General features: G+C 37.6%; 1 protein-coding gene across 29 annotated transcripts in view; it reads right to left on the reverse strand.

Moving 5' to 3' along the window:
• The window catches only part of SNAP91 (synaptosome associated protein 91), a 109717-nt gene that overhangs the window by 62279 nt on the left and 35140 nt on the right, over nt 1–12298 (reverse strand). For all 29 annotated transcript variants that reach the window (XR_005555660.1, XR_005555659.1, XR_005555661.1 and 26 more), the window contains exons 6-9: nt 4442–4535; nt 3815–3926; nt 1805–1911; nt 711–752 (exon numbers count right to left, since the gene is read on the reverse strand). Coding sequence is in view for 26 of the 29 variants with exons in the window: in XM_039334464.1 (XP_039190398.1) it covers nt 711–752; nt 1805–1911; nt 3815–3926; nt 4442–4535 (355 nt within the window). In the remaining 3 variants the exon portion in view is untranslated. The remainder of the gene's footprint in view (nt 1–710; nt 753–1804; nt 1912–3814; nt 3927–4441; nt 4536–12298) is intronic.

A 12298-nucleotide genomic window follows, 5' to 3' on the forward strand; every position in this document is an offset into this window, starting at 1 on the left:
AACAAAACATCTTCAAGCAAAACAAGAAAGCCCAGTTGCCTTTTGAAAGAAAGCATCTTTGGGACCACCGTGACCTGGATGACTGGATGACTGAGAATCTCCATAGACCAGTGTTTCTCAACCTTGACAATTTTAAGGCATGTGGATTTCAACTCCCAGAATTCCACAGCCAGTTGGCTGTGGAATTCTGGGAATTGAAATCCACATGCCTTAAAATTGTCAAGGTTGAGAAACACTGCCATAGACATTGCCAGGGCTTTTTTTCTAAAAAAAAAAAAAAAAAAAAAAGGTGCCGGAACTCACACACGTCATACAACTTGCCTTGCCTACCCTACAAGGTTCCATCCAAAAAAGGAGCCGGAACTCCGTTCTGGGCGTTCTATGAGAAAAAAAGCCCTGGACATTGCACTCTCAGAGTTTGGGAACAAATTTAATCTCTAGAAAGGAGAAGAAATGGAGGCTTTCTTCATTAAGTACAATATCTCTAAATACCCTAAAGATGGAAATTCCCTAAATAAGTGCCCTAAAATTGGAAATCCTAATCTAGAAACACAGACATGATTGAAATAACATTAGTCAAAATGGCTGCCATTTTCAGGAAGCATATCTTTAAAATATTTAAAATGATTAATGCTTTCAGGTTGCAAGCTAAATGAACAGATTTTTTTTTCCTGTTACCTTTAAATACTGTCAAGCTGAGTGCAACTTACTTGTGTGAGATCAGGAATATCGCCTTTGTCAATTCCAACTTGCTGTGGATCAAGAAAAAAATAAATGAAAATAAAATTGTTTCACACTTGTGATCACAAACCAAAAAGCAATATAAATCATCAAGCAACAACAGGTGAACTATATTGTTAAGTGTAACATCGTTAATTACCTTCTGACAGAGAGAAACATGTACAGGCTTTCAAGATTGAACACAACCTTTTGAAATAAGCCAGGCCAAAAAACAGATACTTTGAGGATTTCACAAACTTGCAACTTTGTTGTTGTAGAGCAGGGGTGTCAAACTGATGGCCCATGGGCCGGATGCATCATAGCAAAACCATGCCACCCCATTGCTGGCAATGGCAAAAGAGTTGCGATACGTCACGACACGTCATGTGACGTTGCGAGTTTGACACCCCTATTGTAGAGTGTAGTAATCAAATTTTATTTAAGTGATATTAATTAATCAATCAATTAAACAAATAAATAAATGTATTTTTAAGTTTCTCTTTGTCACACCTTATAGTAAACAATCCTGAGATTTTTAACTGTTTTTTTAAATACATCTATTAGACTTATTGTCACCCAGAATTTTCTTGGAGTTTGGCAGCTTTAACAAATGCAACAAAATGAACAAAATCAAGATGGGGATCTTCTGTGTTTCTTTCTTATGCTTGATTTAATCTCTGGACTGGTAATTTTTAAGCCTTTCTTTGATACTGTAATTTTTTCACACATTCTCCAAGTATCTCTCTCTCTCTCTCTCTCTTTTTTTTTTTTAACAGTTTGAGGCATAGGTCTCTGGGACTTCTTTTCACATACCATGAAGCATTCAGCTGAATAATCAGGCAAACATTGGATGTTGAAAACCAACCACCTGGTGATTACTTCCATTAGTTGACTGTCATTTCCTTCCGTTTAATGAATGTTCACTACTAATTAAATCACAAATCAACATACTATCATTGTAAATGTGTTAACTGATGTTAAATATAATCATTATCTCTTTTATCTTTTGGTATTTTTCACAAAATTCAATACATTGCAGAATATTTGCAGTCTTTACAGTTCTTTATATGAAAGTTTCACTTACCTCTGCAACTTTAAGAAATTCTGATACTCTTGTCATCCTAGTAAGAAACCGCTTATAAATTTCAAGGGCATCTTTGCACTGTCCTTTCTTCATTTCAAAAAACTTCTCTGGAAGACATATATTTGACAGTCTCAATCTCTAGTATTCTTCATAAGCAGAACATCTGAGGACTTGACATTTCACTATGAAGAAAAATCTTCATAAGTGATATTATTAAAAAGATGGCAGAAAGCAATTATGGCCAGATTTATTTTTTGCCCTATTCCACTCAGCAAACTTCTACGAACAATCCCAATTTCAAGTTTAATTTTATACTATTCCCTAACCTTCTTTTTCTACCTTTAAATTGAAATCCCAGGACAATGTATTTCTAAGACAAAATCAACAATGAATTAAAAAAAAACCTTAGCTAGCTGAGTGTGCTTGCAACCATTTGCTTGGTAAACTTATTTTTTTCTGATAGGGTCTATTTATTTGGGTGAAAGAACAAAAACATGAAAACATGATCTGTGCCAAGTAGGAAGTTTGCTTCATTAATACATTGCCAAAAGCATATGCTGAAGTGCTTATCTAAGCATCACTAAATACAGTCTTTGGACACAGCCAGATGTTTGTAATAAAAAGCAAGCCTTCAGTCATTAAAATAGCAAAAAAAAGATACTGGCCTTGAATTTGCTACCTGGATTGCTGAGATTTATTCTTCAACAATAATGATGCTAGCAACTTGTGCTGGTTCTTATTTCTTAATGCAAGTTGTGTGTCTAAAGTGCCTGAGCATAGAGTTATTCCACACTTGTGATTAGTCAGTGAGTCAATTACAGTATTTCTGAAAAACGATCTAGTCTTCTTTTGAAAGAATATGACCAAAAATAACCTGAATCTAAATCATAGGTCCAGAGAAGAATCATAGGAAGAAGGACAGAATGACTGATACTAAGCACATTTTCAATTAGTGCTGCAAAGGAATGGCAGAGTTGGAGGTTAAGTCCGGTTGTATCCTTGTAAGAAACATGGCTACATGGAACTCCTTGTTGGCAGAAGCAACAGAAAATCTATAATGCACCCAATAGTAATAGATCATGCAAGACAGTTCAGTTTTTTTAAACTCATGTCTAGTGTTCCTTCAAAGGAATGCTAAGACTGATTTATAAGAAGTCCATTTAAGACCCACACAAACTCTTTAGAAAATGGGCAGAACCTATTGTGAAAGTAAGATGCCTCTTGCAGGCCAAGGAAAAATGTCCAAGGAAAAATATCCAAGAGGTTACCAACAACTAAAGGAAAGAGACATACCTGCAAAGCCTAATTCCAATAGGAGCTGAACATGTTCTAACGCCTGATCATGTCAGTAACTGCATCATCTGTGAAGTGTGCTAACTAGATCATAACAAGGATTGTGTCAGGAGATGGCCTGACTAAAGAAGTTGACTTATAAGGAGCTAAACCTGAGGGCTGGGGCTGAAGTAAAGAAAACACGTAATGGCATTGCATGAAAAAAAGATTATCAAGAAATGCTTCTGTGAGTAAGAGGACATGGAAATATGTCAAAAGTAGTTTTCCAGCCTTAAAAGAAAATGTAGATTAAAGAACCATGAAGATAAGCACATCAAAGAATATTAGGTTTGAGAAGAAATCCATGAATACAAAAAATAAATAAATAAGTTAATCATTTTTTATTCTTCAAAAGCATATTTTGTGACATTGAGGTTGGTAATCTAAAAATCAGTGATTATGAGATTATAAGGAAACATTACAAAATGGGTGATAATATAAACACAGTTAGTTACTCACTTACATAACACTCCATCCTACCTGACTGAGAGTTTGGAAAATTATCTGCCACAATTGATCTGGTCTTAACAGGAAGATTGATGTGAACACAGGAGAATCAAAATTGATACTGACTTGGAATATCAACAATGCTTCTTCTTTAACAAGATTAACTTCAGAGATCATTTTTCTTTTTAATAATAAGCATGATTAAGAATATGCTTTTATGAGTTTACATACCTAATAAATTAATGACTCCATCATTGTAACAAGCAAAAAGCTTGATGAGATCTTTGAACAGAAGCATAAATCCAGCATTTATGACCCCATTTGTCAGTTCATTTGGATGAACCTATATAAGAAAAGCCCATGATTTATTATAAACACACAACATTCAGACTACCTTTTCTTTCAGCACAATGTAAAATATTAGCACATATATTCATTGTTCAGATTATGGAGTCTAAACAGAAGTCTAAACAGACATTATGCCTTTGTTGCAGTAAATTCAGCAATGGTAAACTACAAGAATGAACAGCTCAGGTTTGACTGCTAGAAATAATGAAATCTAGATAACCCAGTAAGAAATTGAATATTAATGCACATCATTTTGAAGTTTGTGTAACATTAATGGTGAAATTATGAAGCTCAGTTGTGACCTTCAATGAAGCGTAAAAAGGTAATTCAATCATCCATCTTCAGCAATTTATTTTTTTCTGCAGCTTGACAAAATACAATCACTTTCCTTTTACAAGTTAAATGTTTCGTGGGTTTTTTTAATATTAAAAGCAAGTACAGTTTTTTAATATTAAAAGTAAGTACAGTTTTCTGTAACCATAAAAGTTTAAGGAAAGTATAAGCACACACATCAAATTCAAGAAGTGCATCTATTTGTCCTTGTAAGATTGGCATGCTCTTCAGTAGTTTTTCTGGGGCCATCATCCTCATTACACCATCAGCCCTGAGGAAACAAAAGCAAATACATCTAACTAATACATCTTATTGTATAACAAATACTTTGAGGCAATCTGCAGCATTTTTTTAAAAAAATGTTACATTCAATTCTGGATGAAATAATCAAATAATCTTATGCTTGTAATACTGTCATCTGAAATCATCATTAATATTAATAGACTATTGGAAACAAAGAAAAAGAAATATTGTAGCTTATTCATTATACTGAAACAATATAACATGTTAAGATTTGTAAAAACATAAGAAAAAAGGGAAAGATTAGTCAAATATATTAATGGCAACTCAAATTCTACAAGAGGAGTATTAACCTGATTAATAAGTCTTCAAAATCTGTGGCCAAGCTCTTGGCATCTGCCAAAAACTGAAAACATCACTACTGACATTAGTTAGTGGTTAAATATCCCTATCAGTCTACAGGGAAGAATAAATATTATAATAAATATTACTTCAGGACACTGTGTACCTTTAAAAGGATTCCCATGTTAATTTATTTTAAAACAGATAAGATACTAAGAAAATGTTTGTGCAATGGACAAACCACACGGTTTTCACTATCTAAATTACGAGGGCAATTCAGAAATAAACCTCCGTTTGGTTATCAGTGACAGACGCTCATATATACAGAACTTTTATTATACACATTAGAAAACTACAACATTACATTACTTTTCGACATAATCGCCATTCAAATTGAGGCACTTGTCATAATAGTAATAGTAATAGTAGTAAAGTTGGAAGGGACCTTGGAGGTCATCTAGTCCAACCCCCTGCTCAGGCAGGAAACCCTACACCATTTCGGACAAATGGCTGTCCAGTCTCTTCTTAAAAACTTCCAGTGTTGGAGCATTTACTGCTTCTGGAGGCAGGCTGTTCCACTGATTAATTGTTCTCACTGTCAGGAAGTTTCTCCTTAGTTCTAGGTTGCTTCTCTCCTTGATTAGTTTCCACCCGTTGCTTCTTGTCCTGCCTTCAGGTGCTTTGGAAAATAGCTTAATTCCTTCTTCTTTATGGCAGCCCCTGAGATATTGGAATACTGCTATCATGTCCCCCCTTGTCCTTCTCTTCGTTAAACTAGACATATCCAATTCTAGCAACCGTTCCTTATATGTTTTAGCCTCCAGTCCCCTAATCATCTTTGTTGCTCTTCTCTGTACTCTTTCTAGAGTCTCAACATCTTTTTTACATCGTGGTGACCAAAACTGGATGCAGTATTCCAAGTGTGGCCTTACCAAGGCATTGAAGAGTGGTATTAATACTTCACATGATCTTGACTCTGTCCCTCTGTTAATGCAGCCTAGCACTGTGTTGGCCTTTTTGGTAGCTGCAGCACACTGCTGGCTCATATTTAGGTGATTGTCTACTAGGACTCCAAGGTCCCTCTCACAGTTACTACTATTGAGCATGGTGCCACCTATGCTGTACTAATATCTTTCAAGTTTTGAAATTCCTTAGTAGAAGTCACTCGGTGCCAAATCTGGGCTATGGGGAGGGGTGATCAAAAACATCCCAACGGAACTCCTTCAAAAGTTCTTGGGTGTGGGTTAAAATACAAAAGGATTTGGGAAATTGGAAGAAGCTGCAATTGTCCCTATTGGGGAGAATTGCAGCGATTAAAATGAATGTTTTGCCAAAGTTTCTCTTTTTATTTCAAATGATACCTATTTTAAAGAATGAGGTTAACTTAAATGAATGGCAGAAAGGTATCAATAAATTTATTTGGGCAGGGAAAAAACCAAGAGTAAAACTTAAAATTATACAAGATATTCGTGAGAGAGGTAGACTCAAGGTACCGAATCTGAAATTGTACTATGACGCTGTGGTGTTAACGTTAATTAGTGATTGGGTTAATTTAACAAATGTAGATGTACTCCTCCTGGAGGGATGGGATTTACTTTTTGGATGGCATGCCTATTTAATTTTTAATTAAATAGGGTTTTTAAGTCTCATATTTTAAGAACTTCCTTACTTTGGGTTTGGAAGAAATATTATAGAAGTGATTCAAGAATTCCATTATGGGCTATTCCATGGCATGCGATAGAAGGGATAAGGAGAGGAGTTAAGATGGATAGCATTTCTTATATACAATTACTTAGATGGGATGGTAAAAATTGGCAATTAAAATCCATGGAAGATTTAATACAAGAAAATATTATTTTTTCATGGTTTCAGTATAGACAATTATTGGAAAGGTAGAAGATAGATTGTAAGGTGGGTTTGCTTAGAGAGGATGAGAATTTGTTAAAACAAATAAAAGATCAAAGACGAACCCATATCAAAAGAATTTATGGGGTGTTAGTGGAACTGGATTCAGAAGCAGAACTAGTTAAAGATTGTATGGTTAAATGGGCACAAAACTTTAATGAATCGGTTCCATTAGATACTTGGGAGATTATTTGGGTGAGGAATGTCAAATTTACACAAGCCCAAAACTTACGGGAAAACTTTTATAAAATGTTTTACAGATGGCACCTTGATCCACAAAAAATGTCTCGTATGTATTCAAACTTGCAGCCTAAATGTTGGAGATGTGGTTGCTTGGATGCTACTTATTATCATATTTGGTGGTTACGTAAAAGTATAAAAGCTTTTTGGATTAAGATATGGTGGAATATTCAAAGAATTTTTAAAAGAAGGATAAAATTTACTCCACAATAGTTTTTGTTGGGTATTGTTTCCGACTGTGACAGTAAAGAAACTATATTAATGTTAAATCTAATTACAGCGGCTAGGTTGTTAGTAGGGCAATGTTGGAAGAAGGAATCTTTGCCTACTTTGCAAGAATGGTTTCTTAAAGTTTCCTGTTTAGCAGAAATGGCAAAGATTTCGGCTTTTTTGAAAGATCAATCGCAAGAGAAGTACCTTTTGGTATGGAAAAGATGGATAAATTTTATACAATACAAGTATGATATAAAAAATATTATTTAGCTTTTGAATAATTTATATTTAAAGTTTAAGATCTTTTTTTCTTGTTGTTTCTTTTCTTTTTCTTTTTCTGTTTTTTAAGTATTGGTGTTAAAGTATTTTATGATTTGTTTAATTATTGTAACCAAATTTGTATATGGTTTATTTGTGTTTAAAATTTTCTTTTTTAAATTTTAATTAAGCCTGTATTCAGCTCTGGGAAGGTTGGGGGAGGGTTGGGGTGGGTTGGGAAGGTTGGGGGAAGGGAACTTTTTTTTGTAAAATTTTAAAAAATTTTCAATTAAAAAAAAAGTTCTTGGGTGCGTCTATTGGTATGCGGGTGAGCGTTATCATGAACACCACACCGGAAGTCAGCATGCCCCGACACTTGTTATGGATGGCTCGTCTGAGTTTTTGTAATGGTTCAAGTAGACTTCTGAATTGATAGTCGAACCACGCTCCATGAACCTCACTAGCAGTACTTCTTTGGCATCTTCATATTAGCGATATTTTCAATGGCACCCCATCCAGTGTGGATGTTGGTTCACAATAATGCTTGCCTGCACAGCGCTAGGTGCACCCAAGAACTTTTGAAGCAGTTCCATTGGGATGCTTTTGATCACCTCCCCTATAGTCCAGATTTGGCACTGAGTGACTACTACTATGGAATTTCAAACCTTGTAAAACGTTATGACAAGTGCCTCAATTTGAATGATGATTATGTCGAAAAGTAACGTAATAGTTTTCTAATGTGTATAATAAAAGTTCTGTATCTATGAGTGTCTGTCATTGATAACCAAACGGAGATTTATTTCCGAATTGCCCTCGTATTATTAGCTTATGAAAATGGGACTTTTGGCTTTCCCAATTTTAGCTCAGTTGTTAGACCCAACTAGAAAATTCATATTTGACCTCCCTTAATGTCTTTGCAGTTGGCTCTGGTTTTAGCTAAAAGTCATGTATTTTTCCAGCATTAAAAACTAGAAGCTGGATGAAGCTGGGAATGAAGCTTAAATTTGTTCCTTATTCCCATGACAAACTGAATCAAACGATCCTAGTTTGAAAAGTAAATCTTTTAAAATCTTCATGGGCAAGATCTTACTACCAAAACATTAGTTTTGTTGGAACAAAAATTTGGATTGTTTAAAATAGCTTACTTATCTAAAACAATTTTAACCTCCTGATTTAGATCAAATACAATAGCATTTTACGAGCTGTCTAAATTATAAAATTTTAGATACTTTAATTTAGCATAATTTAGTTTCAAATGATCCTAAATCTATAGTTCAGTTTTATAGAAAATTAACATAAATCATTAATATTGGTAATTTGCAAGAAAATTGAAACAAAAAGAATGAGTATCATGTTTACCAGGGTGGGATGTTTACCAGGGTGGGTGTTTACCAGGGTGGCTGTCAACTTCAATAGATTAGAAGTAATATATGACACAATGTATATTTTGGATTTGTTTCATGATCGCATCATTTGACTTATTTGATGTTGGAAACAGTAATAACAATAATAATATGTAAATGTTATTTGAACTATATAGTGAAAAATTAAAATTTGATTCATAAGAATTCTGCATTTATTGTGCACCGAAGGTAGCCAATGTATTGTTTTATTTTAATGGGAAAAACATTAAAATAGATTTAAAATCATGGACTGATATTGACTTATTTTCTATCTATGAATTAACTTTGTATCATTTATGGAAAAGGCTGAATAACATTATTCTATATGACTAGGGTTTAATTTGCTATTTAAAAACTGAGTGTGTTCCTATGTATTTTAGTTTTGTTTCTTCTTTGCATCATGATTTCTTTATTTTTTATATGTTAAAGTAATACTTTAAAAAATTGGATATGTAATCTCTGGAGTGTCTAGAGGTATAATCTGCTGCTTGGCAACAGAAATTTCTCCAACATGAAACACTTTAATGAGTCTCTGTGTTTTGCCTGGGAGTCAGATGGAAAATAGTGTTTTTTCCCCTATGAAAGTACTGATACATAGCCACATAAGCTTGGAAGTAGAAAGGGAGAGAATTCATCTGACAAGTAAAGATTTACGTTTTTGCTACAGCACACTAAATAATAACTGGGAAGCTGCAATGATAATTGAATTTGAATAGATGGTAGAAAAAGAAGTAGTATTACACCCAATAAAAGCTCCTGAGATTTTGATGATGGTGGCATAAACAATGGCTTCAATCAAAAGCTTTAGCCATTTTTAACAGACCATTAGCACTGGGAAATGTGCAAATATGGTTACAGAATCTTACATTAGTTTAAAAAATGTCCTCTATGAGATATGGCCACAAATCATAACGGAATGAATCCTTCAGTGATCTATTCCATACACACTCAGACACTTTCTGATTGCATCAGAACTATGGTACAACTATGTTCTCTATAAGAGTTGGGTACAAATCTGGCCTGACAAAGGTCATCTCTTAAACTAGGTTGATAGAGCCAATTTATCCTCAGAGCCAATTTAGCTACAGAGACTGTTTCACTGACAATTTTCCCCCAAAGACATGCCCTTAAGTGAGAAAGCAATTCTATTTGATAAACATCTGATAATGCATGCACCATTCCATCACAAGGCAAAAAAGACACAATGAATGTCTGTCAGTTTATTGCCACAGTTCTACTACTTGCAGATGGGTGCTCTGATGGCCATAAAGCACAAGCAGCAACTTAGTTCGAAAGACTAAAAGTTGAGAGGAACAAGATCCAAGCACTATAGGAGGAACAAATCAAAGATGTTACTACTGAAACCATCAGAAGAAAACCGAGGGAAAGGGAAGGAATTCCATTTTTAAATAGAACATGGTGTGAGAGAAGGCAGGAATCCTAGCAAAATGTTGGGCTCTTTAGACATTTTATTGGATAAACACACAAATAACCCATATTATACCTAACAAATGGCAATACTTTTATGCCAGAACCCTTTTTTTTACATGTTTTCAGTTTGATTCCTTTTTAATGATTCATATGAAAATAATATTGTTAGAAATAGTTACAGCAATATTCAATTTGTTGTATTGAATAATAATATAACATAGTATAGAACAGGGGTGTCAAACTCAATTTCATTGAGGGCCACATCAGCACTGTGGTTGCCCTCAGGGGGCCAGGTGGGTGCGGCCTACTGGGTGGGTGTGGATGGAGTGGGTGTGGCCTATTGGGTGGGCGTGGTCAGCTCTACATCGTTTGCATCAAGGGTGGCTGTGGGGGCCTGGGCAGGAGTGGGACAGATCTGAGGGTCTCTGGCAGAAGGGGGTGGGACCAGGGCGAGTGCCAAGGCATGGTCCACTGGAGGAGTCTCACCGTTCCTCTCAGGCCACGCGGGGGGAGCTGGATGGTGGTGCAGGCTGCCCGGAGCTCTGGGCAGCAGAGGTCAAATGCCCAGCCTGACCCTCAAGCACCCACAGCATCAAGCCCCACTTCCCCAAGGGGCCACCCAGCTGCATTTACCTCCTCAAGACTGCTGCTGCTGTGCTTGCTCTCCTTACCCAGGTTGCTCATGATCAGTACGAGGGCAAAGTCAGAGGAGGGGGCAAAGGGATGGTGAAAGGGCAGCAAGGCAGGACTAAGGCAGGACTTCCCTCAGACCCTCCCTCTCCTTCTTTCCTTCTTTCCTTCTTGGTGGTGGGAAAATATTTGAGATGAGGGAGGGAGAAAAACAGGCAAGAAACGCAGTTGGGGAAGTGTCATCCTTCATGAGGAATGAAGAAATGCACCATCACCTGGAAGTGGCCAGCACATGGCCCTCACCTACTTCACATATCTGGCTTGGTGGGCTCTGGGGGAGGGGATGCCATGAGCAGCGTGAGAGTCAACGTTACCTGCGGAATGCTGCCCAGCCCCCAGCCTGCCCAGTTTCGGCAGGCAGAGAGGCACTCTCCTCACAGCGCTGAGAGGCTGAGCCAGGTGGCACAAATCTGAAAAGAAGCGCAATGCCGCCGAGCCCCCAGCCTGCCTGGTCTTGGCAGACAGGGGGACGCTCTCCTCACAGCACTGAGAGGCTGAACCAGGCAGCGCAAATCCGAAAAGAAGTGTGATGCCACCTAACTCCCAGCCTGCCCGGTTTCAGCAGGCAGCGGGGCGCTCTCCTCACAGCGCCAAGAGGTTGAGCCGGGCAGTGCAAAGTTCACCAGCTTTGCACCTTGCTGCCTGCTGAAACTGGGCAGGCTTGGGGGCTAGGCAGCATTGCACTTCTCATCAGTTTCGCGCCACCTGGCTCAGCTCTTGGCACTGTGAGAGCACCCTGCTACCTGCCGAAACCAGGCAGGCTGGGAGCTGGGCGTCGTCGTGCTTCTTTTTGGATTTGCACCACCCAGCTCAGCCTCTCAGCGCTCTGAGGAGAGCGCCCTGCTGCCTGCCGAAACCCCTCCCCCAGAGCCCATCAAGCCGGATATGCTGGCCATTTGCTGGCTACTTCCAGGCGATGGTGCATTTCTTCATTCCTCACAAAGGGCGACACCTCCCCAGCATGCACCCAGGGGGCAGGGCCGACTTGGCAGGGGCTGGTTCCTCGCTGTTTCCAGATGGTGGAGCTAAGACAGAATGTGTTTCAGCATAGATGGCCACCACAAAATTGTACATTGGCTCCCGGCTGGCCTAGGCCAGGGCCAAGGCAGTGGGGGCCGTTCCCTCACTGTTTCCAGGATGGCTTTATGGCTACTTCGCAGGCCACATCTGGCCCCCGGGCCTTGTGTTTGACCTGTCTGGTATAGAACAACGACAGAAGTATTTACAGCAACATTCAATTTAATTTAGGTTAGGTTAGGTTAGGTTAGGTTAGGATAGGATAGGATAGGATAGGATAGGATAGGATAGGATA

Source organism: Crotalus tigris, unplaced genomic scaffold, assembly GCF_016545835.1.
Source record: "Crotalus tigris isolate CLP2741 ecotype Arizona unplaced genomic scaffold, ASM1654583v1 scf7180000017631.5181431, whole genome shotgun sequence".
Classification (NCBI taxonomy): domain Eukaryota; kingdom Metazoa; phylum Chordata; class Lepidosauria; order Squamata; family Viperidae; genus Crotalus; species Crotalus tigris.